General features: G+C 47.4%; 1 protein-coding gene across 2 annotated transcripts in view; it reads left to right on the forward strand.

The window, feature by feature from the left end:
* The window catches only part of SLC35F3 (solute carrier family 35 member F3), a 289574-nt gene that overhangs the window by 176958 nt on the left and 95534 nt on the right, over positions 1-17082 (forward strand). Inside the window, exon 1 of one of the 2 annotated variants that reach the window (XM_027094037.1) lies at positions 14400-14712. The exons of the other annotated variant lie outside the window; for it this stretch is intronic. Within the exon in view, the coding sequence (XP_026949838.1) occupies positions 14637-14712 (76 nt within the window). The 5' untranslated portion in view covers positions 14400-14636. Of the gene's footprint in view, positions 1-14399; positions 14713-17082 lie in introns of those variants that run through there. 2 annotated transcript variants of the gene reach the window in all.

The raw sequence follows: 17082 nt of genomic DNA on the forward strand, positions 1-17082 counted from the left end.
ATTGATATTTTTGTGAAAAAACCTTACTATTTAATAATAGATACCACTAGATATGTGTGACCGTAGTTCAGAATAAATTTTTATATTAGATTTTAAGAAGCATTTTTAAAGATTTTAAGTTTTTTCAATAAGTTTTATTGAGATGTAACTCGCAAACCACACAATTCACCTGAAGTGTGCGATTCAGTGACTTTTAGTGTATTCACAGAATTATGTAACCGTCACCACCTTTAATGTTAGTACATTTTTATCACCCCCCAAAGAAACTTCTTACCCATGAGCAGTCCCCCCGGTTGTCCCCCCCCACCCCAGCCCCCTAGGAACCACTAGTCCACTCTCTGTCTCTATAAATTTGCTTGTTCCGGACGTTTCATATAAATGGGGTCATACACGATGTAGTCTTTTACTTAGCGTGTTGTTTTCAGGCTCATCGATGTTGTAGAATGTATCAGCACGTCATTCCTTTTTACGGTTGAATGCTGCTCCTTTCTGTGGATACACCCAAGTTTTCGGTATTCATTCATCAGTTGGTGGCCATTTGGGATGTTTCCATGTGGGGCTATTATGAACAATGTCGCTGTGAACATGCATGTACCTGTCATTGTATGGACACGTGTTTTCATTCTCTTGGGTACATACCTAGAGGTGGGATTTCTGGGTAATAATAATAACTCTATGTTGAACCTTTTGAGGAAGTGTCTGCACATTTTACAATTCTACCAGAGTGTATGAGGTTTTCCTCTCAATTCCTCTACCTCCTCTCCAACCCTTGTTGTCGTCTGACTTTTTGGTTCTAGCCATCCGAATGGGTGTGAAGTCGTATCTCCTTGTGGTTTTGATTTGCATTTCCCTGAGGTCTGTTGATGTTGTGCATCTTTTCATGTGCGTCCGTTGGCCATTTGTATATCTTTTTCGGAGAAATGGATGTTCAGATCTTCTGCCCTTTTTTATTTTTCAATTTTTAAAGGTTGAATTGTTTTGGAGCAGTTTCAGGTTTATAACAGAATTGAGAGAAAGATACACAGGTTTCTCATACACCCCCGACCCTGACACATAAATAGCCTCCATTGTCAACATCACTTACCAAAGTGGTACATGTTTTACCAAGAATGAACCTACACTGACACATCACAATCACTCACCGTCCATAGTTTACCTTAGGGTTCACTCTTGGTGATGGACAAATGGGTGACGACATCTCTCCATCATTATAACGTCATACAGGGTATTTTCACTGCCCTAAAATTCCTCTGTACTCTGCATATTCATTTTTCCCCCCTTCTACACACCCCCTCTCTCTGGCAACCACTGATCTTTTTACTGTCTCCATAGTTTTGCCTTTTCCATAATATCGTATGGTTGGAATCCTATCATATATAGCCTTTTCACATCAGATTCTTGCACTTAGTAATATTCCATTGTCTGGATAGACCAGTTTATTTACCCATTCACCTACTGAAGGACATCTTGGTTGGTTCCAGGTTTTGGCAGTTATCAACGTAGCTGCTGTCAACATCCGTGTGCAGGCTTTTGTGTGGGCGTAAGTTTTCAGCTTCTTTCAGTAAATACCAAGGAGCACGATGGCCAGATCATATGGTAAGAGTAGGTTCCGTTTTGAAAGACACTGCCAAACTGTCTCCCAGAGTGGTTGCACCATTTTGCGTTTCCACCAAGAATGTGTCAGAGTGTCTGTTGCTACACATCCTCGCCAGTATTTGGTGTTGTCAGTGTTTCAGATTTTGGCCCTTCTAATGGATGTATAAGGGTATTTCATCGTTGTCTTAATTTGCATTTCCCTGATGACATATGATGTGGAGCATCTCTTCACCTGCTTATTTGCCATCTGTACATCTTCTTTGGTAAGGCATCTGTTTGGTGAGGTATTCTTTGGCCCATTTTCAGCTTTTTTTTTTTTGCAGTACGCGGGCCTCTCACTGCTGTGGCCTCTCCCATTGCGGAGCACAGGCTCCGGACGCGCAGGCTCAGCGGCCATGGCTCACGGGCCCAGCCGCTCCGCGGCACGTGGGATCTTCCCGGACCGGGGCACGAACCCGCGTCCCCTGCATCGGCAGGCGGACTCTCAACCATTGCGCCACCAGGGAAGCCCTCACCTTTACCTATTTTTAAATTGAATTGTCTTTTTATTATTGAGTCATCAGAGTTCTTACATATTTTGGATAAAAATCCCTAGTCAGATATGTGGTCTGGGAATATTTTCTCCCATTCTAGTTGTTATCTTTTCACTTTCTTGCTGGTGAGAAGCATATGAGTTTGCTATTTTTCCTATGTCTTCCTTTCTGACAAAACGCCTTACCAGATGCTCTAATTCACCTAACTTCACCTTGTGAAACCCCCGTCTCCCAGAAAACTTCCATATGGAGCTAGGAAGCACTCATATTGTCTTTTCTTTCTTCAGATTGAATTTTTTTTTTCCTAGAGGCACAACTTCCTTTCCTAAAAACGAGTCATTTTAAAGGCATTAGAATTTTCCTGAATCTCGTCCAAAGTTTAAAATTGAAGTCCAAGAAAGAATAGCCTCTTTATTTTACCTGCAGAAGAGTCTCTGAAATGCAGGTGGGTCCCATCGATCTACAATACTCTCAGCTTCCTAGCAGCAGCAGCTGCAAGACAGACCTCCTCATTTTGGCCGTTGTGCACTTCTGGAGGTATATTTAGGTTGCCTCTGTTTAGTGTTCCCAGAATAGCCATAGTCTTTTGTTTCTCTGCATTCCTTTTAGTTTTATTCCTTCCTGGCCCAAATTAAGAGTGATGCACTAGACGATTTCCAAAACCCTTTCTACCTCAGAAGGTCTGTGCTCTTAACCACTTGGACTGGCCACAGGGTATCATCTGTAAGACATACCCAAAGCCCAGGCAGGACTGAACTTTCGCCAAAGTCCAAGCGAGGCCCCAGCTGTGAATCGGATTAGGTACATGCTTTCCACATCCCAGCTTGATACTGTCACGACCATTCAGATTCATAGAGAGGTTTCCTACAAATATGTATCTGAGTGGAGACAAATTATGTTTACCTATATCATTTCTGGACAGGGTTGTGGATGCATATTTTGCAATGAAAGTGACTTTTTTTTTATTCCATTTTAGGCTAACACCTTAAATTATCTTTTTGGTTTTGTTTTTGGTTTTTTGTTTGTTTGTTATCTTCAATTAGCTCCAAGGATAGTTGAATGGAAGCCTCTGTGGTTTATTTTTCCCATCTCATGAATGAACCAAATAATGCTTCCAGGGCCACGGGTGAAGTGTGCCTTAAACTCTGAGAATGCCACTGCCGGGGACAGATTTTCAAGCATAGTCATCATGTCTTAGATGTTTTAGGCTGCTTCTCATCCCAAATTAGAATACCGCTGTCAATAGAGCATCTGATGCCAGCCCGCTTTAAATAAGCAGTCAAGGTGAAAACAAAAATCGATGAGCTGCTCTCATGTTTCCCATAAGCTGGGCCCCTCACAGAGCTGTACCAGGCTTGGTTCTCACCGCCAAAAGCAGAGAATTCAAGACTTGAATGCAAGTGTCCATGACAGTTTCCTTTTTTAATTATTTTATTTATTTTAATTAAAAAAAAGTTTTTTTATGGAAGTATAGTTGATTTACAATGTTGTGTTAGTGTCAGGTATCCAGCAAAGTGATTCATATATATATATATATATATATATATATATATATATTCTTTTTCATATTCTTTTCCATTATGGTTTATCACAGGATATTGAGTACAGTTCCCTGTGCTATACAGTAGGACCTTGTTGTTTATCCATTCTATAGAGAATAATAGCTTGCATCTGCTAATCCAAAACTCCCACTCCATCCCTCCCCTGTCCCGCCCCCCTTGGCAACCACAGGTCTGTTCTCTATGTCTGTGGGTCTGTTTTGTAGATGAGTTCATTTGTGTCCTATTTTAGATCCCACATATAAGTGATATCGTATGGCATTTGACTTTCTCTTTCTGACTTGCTTCACTTAGTGTGATAATTTCTAGGCCCGTCTGTGTTGCTGCAAATGGCGTTATTTCATTCTTTTTTATGGCTGGGTAGTATTCCATTGTGTGTATGTACCATATCTTCTTTATCCATTCATCTGTTGATGGACATTTAGGTTGCTTCCATGTCTTGGCTATTGTGAATACTGCTGCTATGAACACTGGGGTGCACGTATCTTTTTGGATTATAGTTTTGCATGATGGTTTCCTTTTGATGGTCTGGTTTTTTGTTTCCATTTTTCTAGTTTTCCAAGAAGAATGGGCTTAAAGGAGGGGTAAGGTGGAGATGGAAAGGGGGCATGTTTTAGACAGCATCAAGGAAAGAAATCAAGCTTGAGAGAAAGAGGGGATCGTGAATTGTGTCACACTTTGTACATTTGAGCTTTCAGGAAGTAGAGAGAATGGATCAGACCAAATAAATCCAAGCTGAGAAGTATTTGTATTAATAAACAATATATAATGGGTATACACAAATCCATTAATAAAATAATGTCTAATAATAATTTCTACCCCAGGCCCTGAAACTGAGGTGGCGGGGCAGCAAGGAGCCCAGCCAGGACGCAAGGCGATGGCCATCCTCCCATCTAAGACAGATGCTGACCCCTTAGCCTTTTCACTCATATACACTCAAGGGCAAAATCTAAAGCTACATTGAAGCGGGAATGAAAAGGTGAAGGAGAGAGAGGACAGGGAAAGATTTCACTGAGATTGGAGCAAAGGCAGAAGCAGTCAGGTCAAGCCAACTGGTCATTGCTGAGCCCAGGAGATCTCCACCCAGGTAGGAGGGGGACCAATGCCTGTCACCAACTCAAGAGCTTTCAAGGTCTGCACTCCTTCCCTCCTGCATGAAGAAGTCAATGCTCTTATTAAAGCACCTTTCTCACTCCTACCTTCTCTTTGCTCATTACTAGCATGTTCTGAAAATTTATACAGCAAGGATATAAAAAGGATGTGAGAAAGCAAAATATTTAAAATACAGAGAACAGAACTGTATATTTATTTTTGATATTATAATAGACACTTCTGCAAAGACAGAGGCACAATGGCTCTAAAAGCACGGATGTTAAAAGATTTTCTATAAAAAAGAATAGAAATTGTCTAAATATTATAAAAGAAAAACCAACCACACCATTATTTGACGCACTCGGTACATGAAGACTTTTCCTGTTATTATTAGCATTTGTGTGTTTACAAGAGACATATTTTTAGACCCTTTAAGCTATTCTTAAGCATCAAGATTGGTCTCAAGCCCCTCCTCTACTGAACAACCTTCTCCTTTAGAGAAGTGTCGCGGAGAAAGTGAGTGAATCACTGTTTTTATTTGTGGTGGTTAGAAAAAAATGGGGAAAAAGTGGTAGCCTATTTAGTTTTTTCTGAATATATATAACATATATTTTATATGTATAACATATATGTTATATATAACATATATATTTTATATGTATAACATATGTTATATAGAACACATATATGTTATATGTATAACATATGTTATATATAACATATATATTATATATGTGTTATATATATATATATATATGAACGACATGGTCCACAGATGAAGGAACTATGCAGTGTATGTGAAGATCATATTGGATAAAATGGGTAGTTTGTTTTTTCTCTAGAACTTTCCCTGTGTTATGTTATTGAACTTGTTTTATCAGCTGTGTTAAACGTAAACTCTTTTGTGTAAGTACACCATACGTTATTTCTCATTTCCCTGTGGTTGAACATTTAGGTTGTTTCCAACTTTTTACTTATTAAGACGAAAACTTGGATGAACATCTTTGTAATATATCTCTCTTCACATCAGGTGATGTCTTGGGAGAAATTCCTAAAGATGGAAATAGTGGGTAACAAGCCGTAAAAGCTTTTATTTTGTAGGAATTTCAATAGATTCTGCCAACTTTCAGGAAGGGTATATTTTTGCTCCCATCAGTAGTACACGAAACTTCCCAAGACAATCATCTTAAAAGCAAAATGGGGACTGACCAAAATCCAAGAACACATTTTGGGTAGATAATTTCAAAACGTTCCCATTGGCTAGAAAATCATACTTGTGTTGACGTGCTCCAGCGGACGTAAGCCAAGCCTAGTGGTCTCACCAACGAGTGCTCTGGGCTGGTCCCTGATCCACTGCCTCAGATGTGCCCTTGAAGCACTGAGAAGCTCACCTTTGTCAAAGTGACAAGGAGTTATTCATTGGAACATATTTCTGGAATCCACAAGACAGAAATACTCTAATACCCGCAAGATAATTTTAGGAACAGCCGTGCATGCCTTTAACCCTCCAAACCCCACTGGAGCTTTAGGGAAACCTTGAGGCTTGTCCCCTTGTCCTACATTAGCTACTCATTTGGGCGGGAAGGCGTAACCAACTGCCTCAGTCAGGAGGAGGATGTAACCTCCAGACCTCTGGCCTCTTCTTGCTTTTGTCCAGAATTGGTGGGACCTTCTCTTTCAGCCCCCAAGCAAAGAACAGACTTGGCCTTAAGCAGGAATTTGGTTTGTTTGCTTTTGCCAAAAAAAAAAAAAAGAGGTGCGTTCCTTGTATCTGATTAAATCGTGGAACATCTTCCTTCCTTTGTCCTGCACCTGTTTGTCTGGTGACTGCTGCAACCAGTCCTCCATATGCCCAGTACAGGTCAATAGATACCTTATGCAAAACAAGGGAGAAAAGGGCCATTCTCAGTGCTTTGGGGGAAGACACAATTGTTTCTTTGGAGCACTTTATACTTTTGGGCCAGTGGATCATTTGGTAATCATCTCTTGACAGGCACAGTTGTCACTGTCACGCAGGGAGTTCACAGAGTTCCACTGGGCTCGGTCAGCTGTGCTCTGAGGTGTGGCCTCAGCATGTCATGCGTGGGGTGTCACTGGTCAGAACTCACCTTCACGGTCACCGAGCAGGGAGCACACCCCCAGGAACAGAATATGCGCTTCATTGAAGCCTTTCAGCGAAGTGATTGGTAAGTGTGAGTTCCAGAGAGCAGGAATGCTAGAGCCACACTCGGGTCCCTCCCCCACCAAGAACCTGGCTTTCCTGGCCTCCACCAGGGCCCCCCTTTCTCTGAAACCAGAGACTGAGGTGGCAGAAAACAGCCAGAGGCCAGGGCAGGGCCTGAGGGCTTCTGAAGACAGCAGCTTGGCCAAGAGTGAAACCTTCTGCTGGGAGCAACGTGCTTTGTTCTTTGGGTGGAAGCAGGGGGCACCAGTAGCCAGAGGAAAGTTTGTCCTCAGGGAAAAAAAGAGCCAGACCAAGACTTCGGGGAAAGCAGTCTAGCAAGGAGGAGGGTTTTAGGCACAGGAATTCCAGGGTCAGGTCAACAGAAGACACTTCCCAGGACGTTCTGCTTGGCAAGGAGGATGGTGGGCCTGGAGCCGGGGGTGGGGGTAGAGGAAGGGGCAGGTGAGGGGCGTGTAGCAGCTGCTGGCACTGGGAAAATGCGGGGGAGCTGAGCTCTTTCCTGGATCCACCAGCCTAAACGAGGAACCGAAGAGGAGAGCCAGGTCCTCAGGAGAGGAAAGAAGCCAGCGGGGGTCAGGGATGGCGTGAAGAGCACACAGGAAGTTGTGCTGCCTGGAGCTCCTTGGACGAAGGGGCAGGACTTCCCTGATTCCTGCAGGGGCTGCTTCAGGACATGCATCCTGACGGAACCTGCCTCTTGCAGTCTGCTGCTCTGGACTCAGCTTCTTGTCCCTCTCCACCACTGGCAGGTTCCAGCTCTTTCTGCCCTGGTGATTTTTCATTCCTTCCCTCAATGAGGCTTACATAGGCCCTGTTCGTGGGCAAGGTCCCTGCCTCCCAGGGTTTACAGCCCAGCAGGAAGCTGAAGAGTATACAGCTAACTGCAGGGCGGGGCAGAGGTGATCACCACCTCGGACAAATGCAAAGGGCGTCTGAGTCAGAGCAGGCCCCGAGCTCAGAAATCAGAACTTCCGAACTTCTGTCCGCCCAACTTGAATGGTCCTCAGGGAACGGCACCCTTGCCTGTGGGTGCTGCCCTGTCCTGCGCTTAGTAACTCGTGAGTGGAGTGGCTCCTTCCCAAACCCACACATCTTTCCTCTTTTCAAGCCGAGTCTGAAGGCCAGTCGCTTTGTTTCACCCTTGGAAACAAACCCCAGGCAAGGGAGTCTGCCCCGGGTGTTGACAGGGATGTGATGTAGGTCAGCATCCTAGCTCCCACCCCGCAGAGGAGGAAGAGCAGGGGGATCGGACGGGAGGCCAGCTGGGGTCGATGAATCATCCGGAAAACGGCAGGCAGCTGTTTCTGAGCTAAATGCCATCTGATCGGGTCCGCACCTTGAGTCCACTGTCCTGGTCTCTAAAGCACTTCCTCTGAGATGAAGCCAGCGAGGGCCAGAGAGCCCTGGGCACGGGGGAATCAGCCAGCGCGGTTAGTCACCCCTGGTACCACGCGGGCGGAAGGCACAGTCCTGGACGAGGGTGAACCCGACAATTCTAGAAGAGCTCTGGGTCCTGTAAATTTCCCCCCTCCCTCCTCCATCCTCCCTCCTCCTTCCCTCCCTCTCTCCCTTGTTTCCTTCCTGCCTGCCTTCCTGCTTTGAGCACCTGCTACATACGCCATACACTGTGTTCGGCCCTGGAGATAACAACAAGACAGAGATGGCCCCTCCCCATTAAAGAACCTAGTGGGAGAGACTGAAAATAGCGCCTGATGTGTTCTGAGTGCCTGCCATCTGCCATATGCTATTGTAATCACTTACCATAGTGTCAGTTCCTTTACTCTTCACAACAACACCATAAGGTATCTACCAGTACTATCTCCATTTTAAGGATGAAATGGCTGAGCCTGGAGAGATTGAACAACTTGCCCTAATGAAAACATTTATAAGCAGTGCCCCTTTCTATACTGACTCAGGGTGTTGGAAGGAATTCGTGGCAGCTGGCATGTCCATTTCCCAAGGTGGAAGAGAACAGTCATTTCTTGAGTACCTACTGGGGACCAGACACTGTGTGGTCCCTCTACACCCCTCAACTGTGTTGGCACCTGGCTAGGTCTCCGAAGTCCCAGGAGAGGGACCCCCAGGCTAATCCAGGAATTCACCTAGGAGCGCCCCCGGCTGTGCTGCTCTCCCTGAGCACAGGACAGCCTAGGATCCACAAAGGAAACTACCGGACATCCTGTTCCCACCTCTGTGCCTCCCCCATCGTTCATCATGATCCCAGCTCTGGGCCCGGCATGACCACAGGGCCAGCTGTTGTCTAGTCACCATGGAGAAGGCTTGGAGGTGCCTGGACAGGATGTGTCTGGAAGCCCACTGGTGACATCCAGTGATCTGGCCTCTTGATGTCCTGCCTGGAGTTATCCAACCTTGACATTTCTCCTTAGAGAAAGAGGAGAAATCCTATGGAACCGCAGTGAGTCTGAGTTCATCCTGGTCATACACATTGCTGAAGAAGAGAAGGGAGATGTGAGGATGGGGAAGGCCACCATCTTGTTTCCTGCACTTGCACTTGAAGTTACTGAAAAAGGTTATCAATTATTCCTGCCGGATCAGGGCAATGAGATGCCCAGTGCATGAGAGTTAATTTCTTTTAATCATGAGACTTTCTCTCCTGTTGGAAATACCAATGTTTGCTCCACTCTGAATGCTGCAGACCGACTTATTTGGGTAAAAGTCCATTTCTGGTTCCTGGAACGACTTTAAGTGATTATTTTTAAATGCTGGTAACCACAAACATAATTTATTACTCTTCTACTTAATACTGTAGGAGGACGATGAAACAGTGTTAATAGTTCAGAGTGAATTAATTGAAGTGGTCTGCTTTCTGGCTATTGAAAATCTTAGCTGGATTTTACATTTTTATTATTTATTTTGAACCGATTAAGTAAAGATCTTCACATACAAAGAATATTATTGTTAACAATATTTTTCAAATCACGTGGATTATGACCCATGAGTAAGGTATAAAACCAACTAAGGTGATCACAGTCGGCATTTTTTGCAATGAAAGAACACAGAAGAATAGAACAAGATGAATAGAAAAAATAGAATAGAACAGCCAAAACATGGTCAAAGGTATATTTTATTAAATATTAAAGTCAGTTATATATATGTTTGTATATGTAAAACATATTTTCCCAATTGTAAAAATGATATATAATTTACAAACAGTAACATTCATCCTTTTTACTGTACAACTTTATGAATTTTGACAAATGTAAATGTGTTTCTAACTTTGTCCAAAAAGTGAGAAAACCACTTAAAGCAAAAGTCTACTTAACTAAGTGGAGATATTCACAAAGAATAAGATCCTTTTAAGGCCTTTGGAGGCAGTGACCAGTGTCTTATCTAAGAAGATAATTTCACACACCCCAAGTTTTAAAGCCAAACAGGATCTTGGAAGCTATAGAGTCAGTGGTTTTCAGAACTTTCTTTTTACAGTGACAACATTTTTATAAACCAAGTCTAACATGGAACCCCGACAGGTCAAAGTAGAGTTGCTTTGCATAGAGACCAGGAAACACAGTTTGAAAACCCTCTCAGGCCCCAATTTGGAAACCGAGGCCGAGATAGGCTGAGTGACCACTCAAGGTTGCCCACTCCGATTGGCAAGGCTGGAGTTCAAACTCCAGCTCCTGGCTGTTGGTCAAGACATTTTCCAAGCTGTCTTGGCCTCAAGAGAATCGTAAGTACCACTTAACCCCACCAAAGAGATTGGATGCCTTCTTGGAATAGTACAGTTGGACTGTAGGTATTCATATACCAGCACAGAGGAAAGAACAGGCCAGTGACCCCCATGGATGTCAGAAGTACGAGTCTGCTCAGGAAGGCAGGACAGGTTATTTGGGCAACGCGAGTTATTTCGGGAGGCTGGAGCCTGAGTGTAAGCCCAGAGCTGGGAGCCCAGTGCCAGGAGGAAGCATGGTGAGCCTCCAGAGTTTGAGGAATCAGCCAGGCCCTGCATAGCAGCCCCTTCCTGGTGATTCACCCCTCAAGGGTCATGGGTGGATCCCCACCGCTGGGTTGCAATTGAAACAGAGCCACTTGGTGGTAGGAAAACCTGGCTGTTTCACCTCCTTTCTTCTCTGGGCCCCCTCTTTTTACTTCTTCCTCTCTGGTTTGCAAGTGGGAAGTGGGGAGACGGTAGCGACGCTGTTGGGGGCAGGCCAGGGAGTGTCACAGTCAGGCTTGTGGTGTGTAAGTTCTGCATCAAAGCCTTGTTACCCTCGTATCTATTCGGTGAACTTAACTTCAGTGATCGGGCCGTAATACTAAGGACACAAAGACCATCTCGTCTTTATGAGCGCACCGTACCAGGCAGCCACAAACTTCCATTAAATATCCCCCCTCCTCAACTGCACTGATGAAAAGAGAAAAACAAACGAGGGAGTGGGGTTAGTGACAAAGAACAGGCTTCTGTCCGAACAGCTGCCATCTCACGTAGAGCTAAGGGAAGGCTTGGCTTTGCTGGGCGAACCACCATACCATACGTTTTCAGAAGATGACAGGGAAGGTCTGGTAATGAATATGACCCGAAAAGTCACCCCAGATCTCCTTTCAGATAAATCCCCGTAATACTAAATTTAAGACAGGTGGATGCCCAATGATATCCTTCAGTTATTAGCTCACACTCCTACCCTCCAAAGAGAAATGGAGGTAAGAGGTCAAATGCTCCATCCTCTGGCCTGGATATTACTTATACAAAGTTGTTTCCATTGATATTTCAGGGGTCATGTCTCTCTCGTTGTTGAAAGAATTATTAGCACCTTTTTTTTGGTAATTTGAGATGTAGGTGTTAAGTGGGGAACTTGGTGATTTTCTAGATATCCCTGAGTTAGATCATCATAGCCTAACTCCAGCATAGAGTTTTAACTTGTTGGAATTCTCAAAATACTAGTGTGTACTCATACACCAGTACACAGTTAACTTTCTAGAATAATTTTATGTATGTAAGTTTTTAAATTGCATCCGCATCACACCTACTCCCAAAAAAGATGTATGCTGAGGGGTAGCAGTACTCATATGGAAATCAGCAGGGACTCCTGATTTAAAATGGAGTGCAGGAAGTTTGTTTTTTATTTCAGCAGGGAGAGTAAGTTTTTTTTTTGTTTGTTTGGAACACAAGGTGAGGGAGTACCCAAGGCTGATCAAGTTTAATATAGAAAAAAAAGAACAGCACTGAGTACTTAAAATTAAGGGGAGGAAATTGAGAATTGGTACCGCCTCTTTGGTAAGCAGAAATTGACAGCCATGAAGAGGTGATGATCTCTCAGGTATCATAAGGTCCTGGGGTATCCTGCAGGGGGAAAAGAAGTTTAGGTAACAATTAGTTAATGAGTGAAATTAATGACAGGGGTATTTAGTATTGATAACATTTAATTACCTATTTGGCTTGTACATAACATTGCGATAAATAGAAAGTAGATACCTAAAAAACAATCAGACAGATATTTATTGGACAGTTTGGTTGTGACCTGTGCAGTAGAATGAGTGTGGACAGTTCGGACAAGCGGGAGCATGATGAACTTTTCCAAAACCACATTCAAATGAAAGGAAATGGATTATGGATGACTTGTGTCTCCCACCTCAGCTGGAATAGTTACTTGGAATTTTTGCATTTTACATTTATAATGTAAGAGAATAGCAGAGCAGTGGTAAGTGTAGGCTTTTGATTCGTTCAGACTTGGATTGAAATCCCTGCTCAGCCTGTTTGACCTGGGACATTTTAGTTAACCTCTCCTCGCCTCAGTTTCCCCATCTGTAAAACAAGGTAACAGTGATTTTTACAGAGCTTTTGTGAGTAGAAGATGAAATGATTTATGTAAAACACTTAGCACAGTACTTGAAACATAGTGCTCAAAAAATGGGTGCTGTTATGTGATACTTATTTTAGTTACTGGGTATATAGTAAATGTTGATTGATGAACTTGATGAAATAACACATAAGAATATTATAGAAGAGGTTTGTTTTTTGGTTTTTTTTTTTTTTTTTTTTTTGCTTTAAGCTTATTTGTGCTTAACATTTACGAGGAAAGGAATGGCTTAGTGACTTACTGTAATGTCATTTCGGGATCTGGGGACAAGCTCCCTGTGAGAGGCGCACGGCGTGGAGGCTACCACTAGAGGGCTCTGAGGAGACCCTAAAAACCTTTCCTTGGCTATAATGATGAGGCGGCAACCCTGGGAAGCCCTGGCTTTTTGGAGACCCAGGAGCCATTCTGTTCATCACGGCTGTTCAAGAGGGCAAGTAATAACAAGAAGCCTACAAGAGCAGCTTGTAGCAACCACTTTTACCAGAGACCTGGGAGCATGCAGGTGGATGTCACCAGAGACAGCTGGTAGGTGCCAGGCTAGAGAAACCCTGTAGCTCTGAGGTCACTCTCCGCCTCTGCCATGCCACTGAGTGACCCTGATGGGTGCTGAGAATGCCGTCACAGAGTAGAACATCAACTTTGAGACAGGAAACCAGGTAGAGTGGGGGGGGGTATCCGAAAGTCTGGGTAAGGACTTAACAATAACAACGAAACCCACCTTGAGTCACTACGGAGCCTTCAGATTCCCAGTGGAGACTGAGACCAAAGCGGATCACTGATGGCTGCGCGTGCGTGAATGAGATGCCCATAAAACCCTCGGAGTTTGGGGGCCACACAAGTCCTGTGCATCCTACCTGCAGAGATGATGGCAGGGTGTTTTTGATGGTGCATTGTCATGGGATAAACGTCCTGGGTACCAGGGAGTCACTCAGGGATCGCCCAGCTAGTGATGCAAGAGGTATGTCATTGCTTTTTATCAAGCATCATTGGTCAGTGGCTTACAGGTGGGTCTGAGTGGGAGCAGTGAGACCAGTGCCTGCAGAGGCAAAAGCTGCAGCGAAAACCTGGGATCTGGGCGGAAATGAAGCTTTCCCCGCTTCCCAGGGAGTTTGGCCTCTCCGGACTGGGGCAGGGGCAGGGGCAGAAATCTCAAGCCTTGGTTTTCTCGTGGCTGCCCTGCTTCTCTGGACTTGGCATCGTCTCCAAAAGAAAAAAGAGCTGGCCGCCGGGGTCAGGCAGAAAATGTGCCCTAGACTCATTCAAAGACGTTAATGCCAGCCGCGGGAAGCTTCGCTCCGTAAACCAATAATTCAGGAATTTGCGCAGGGAGGAGGCAGCTCTCCGTCCGAAGTCGCACAACTCCCCGTTTAAACTTGTGAAGCGCTGAGGCTAAGTTTGCAGGGCCTCCCTCCCCTGCGCTGGTCACAGGAAAGGGCAGGGGCTGCCGGGGAGCTGCGGGCCGGCCCGCTGCCCGGAGGCGGCACCCGGCGCCGGGCTCCGAGGGAGGAAGCCGGGCTGCGGGGCTGGGCGGCCCGGGGCGGGGGGCGGAGCAGGTGAGCCCGCGGGGTGGGAGCGGGGAGCGCACTTGTACGTGACGTTGGAGTTTGCGGCAACCTCGGAGCGGGAGGCTGTGCGCGCGGGTGCGGAGTGGCTGCGCGGCCGGAGGCGATGCGCTCCGCGGGGCGGCCGCCGCAGTGAGCCCCGCGCGGACACGGCAGCCCGGGAAGGCAGGGCCGGGGCGGCCAGCCGCTCGCGCTCCTCCCCGGAGGAGGCCCCCGGGCCCGCGAGGCGCTCTCCAGCCGGCCCCAGCATGTAGGCGATCGGCGGCGGCGCTCCTGCAGGCGGACGGCTCATCATGAAGAAGCACTCGGCCCGGGTGGCCCCGCTCAGCGCCTGCAACAGTCCGGTCCTGACCCTCACCAAAGTGGAAGGTAACGGCCCGGGGCGGCGGGGCCTGGAACGGGAGCCCGGCACCCTGTTACCTGTGGCCCCCGGGCAGCGCCGCGCGCCTGCGGGGCTGGCGACTCGGCCGCCCGGCTGCCCCGAGATGCCGCGGGCTGCCCACCCGGCTGCCTCATTCCCGGGCTCCTCGGCTCCTTCCAGGCCTGTCCTGAGCCCCCTGGGTCTGGAGCATCCCGCCGCCGCCCCCCATGCCCCCAGGCTGACCAGAGGCGTTGCTCAGCTGCCGGAGGCGAGGCGGGAGAGGGTTGGCTGCCGCAGGCTGAGACATCCCCCCCCCCCCACGCCCCGCCTCGCCTCGGCTCGCTCTGAGGCTTCCCCAGCCCACCAGCCCAGTGATGCCCCGCTCCGTGGCAGGGCCAGCAGGTGAGCGCAAAGCCACCAGCAGCCTGGAAACGTCTTCTTTCCCCCCAGTCCGGGGACTTGAGGCAGAACCCAGGGCAAGGAAGAGACCCCCGGCCCCGGCGGCCCCGGAGAGCTGTGCCTTACTCAGACCCAGCGGGCATCCCGCAGGAGCACAGAAGACCTTGCTTTCCCATGGCAAGCATGGGACGGGCAGCAGAGAGAGCCAGCCTCAGCCCCGGACTCCTCCTCCCAGGAAGCAGAGGCGAAGTGGCCGAGTCTCCCTAGAGCTGGCCTGGTTGGCCAGGTGGGGGGCTGGGAAGGGACCGGCAGCAGGGAGAGGAAAGCAGACCCCCCCCTCAGTTCCAGGCCCTCACTTTTCCTGAACTAAGGAGCCCAGTCAAACAGGAGCCCGTGGGCTCTGAGAGTGAGCCCGGCTTCTGCTATGTCCCTGGGACGGCATCCTGGAGCTGGGACCTCTGTGTGATGGTCTCCGAGGACCCTGTATCCCCTCGCGAGTTCATGTCTGTTACAGTGAGACTGAGAACCAGTGAGAGGAAGACGGAAGCTAGCAGGGCAGTTGTGTGCTCCGCACTCGGCGGGTCCACAGAAGTCCGCCAGTAGCGGGCCTGGTACCATTACCCCCCATCCTAGAGATGAGGACTCTAAGGCCCAGAAAGGTGGATGGACTTGTGCAAGACCTACAGCTAGTAGGTGGGGAAGCAGGAATGGAATCCCGGGCTGTTGGATACATGCTTTTCAGAACATCACTTCGCACTAACCTGCAACTACTTACCTGTTTCTCATTTCCTACCTTTAGGAGGTTGATTTTTTTTTTTCCTTCGAGTGGCTGTCTCCTCCCTTCCCCATATCCCAGTCTGAGGAAAGACTTGGTATCAGTGAGCTACACCTGGATTCAGTGCATGTGCTACCTGTGGGGTCGGGGTGAGGCACTGCATTTTCAAGCCTTTTCAGGGACCTTGCCTAGATATATGCGCAGGTTGGGAAGGGGAAGGGTTGGATATTCGCTTCCCTCGGGGAAACTGGAAATGTCTGCTCGTTCATGCGGTCTTCATAGGAAGTTGCTCTGCCCGCACTGTTTAAGTCAGCCAGGTCAGCTCTGCTCTTCAGCAGCGGGTACCTTCCCCGGGCAGCCCCCGGCCCACCTCGGGCAGGACCGGTCTCAGGAGCCCTCGGAATCAGGTTGGGCATGTATGACGGGCCTCCGAGGCTGGGCACTGTGACCTCATGTGCTGCAGGGGTCGGGGGGGGGGGGTGACATGCCAAGCACAGGTGCTTCCCTCTAGCCAGGCCTGGGGTTTGCCATCAGGGGGTGAAAATGGGGATACCCTCCCCCAAGTCTCTCAGGGCTACTGCCGGTGAGCTTTGAGCCTCCTGTTCGCAGGGACAATCATGGCAAACCACGAGCTTGGTTTTGTTTTGTTTTTTTTAAATAAATTTATTTGTTTATTTTTGGCTGCATTGGGTCTTCGTTTCTGTGCGTGGGCTTTCTCTAGTTGCGGCAAGTGGGGGCTACTCTTCGTTGCAGTGCGCGGGCTTCTCATTGCGGTGGCTTCTCGTTGCGGAGCACGGGCTCTAGGTGCATGGGCTTCAGTAGTTGTGGCTCATGGGCTCAGTAGTTGTGGCGCACGGGCTCTAGAGCACAGGCTCAGTAGTAGTGGTGCACGGGCTTAGTTGCTCTGTGGCATGTGGGATCTTCCCGGACCAGGGATTGAACCCGTGTCCCCTGCATTGGCAGGCGGATTCTTAACCACTGTGCCAGCAGGGAAGTCCACGAGCTTGGTTTTTAAACCAACATTTGCATGTAAATGTCTGTGGATAGTGGAAAGTGTATTAAACTAAGAATCGGACAGATCTGGGGATGAAGACTCCCCTTCTGCAGTGTGATGTGTATAAATCATAAACACTGAGCCTCGGTTTCCTCAGCTGTAGAAGAGAACTAACAATCTACCTCAGCAGAATTTGGGGAACGAATGCAG

This window comes from Aethalodelphis obliquidens, unplaced genomic scaffold (assembly GCF_003676395.1).
Source record: "Aethalodelphis obliquidens isolate GAN/ISIS:26980383/991018 unplaced genomic scaffold, ASM367639v1 scaffold87, whole genome shotgun sequence".
Classification (NCBI taxonomy): Eukaryota; Metazoa; Chordata; class Mammalia; order Artiodactyla; family Delphinidae; genus Aethalodelphis; species Aethalodelphis obliquidens.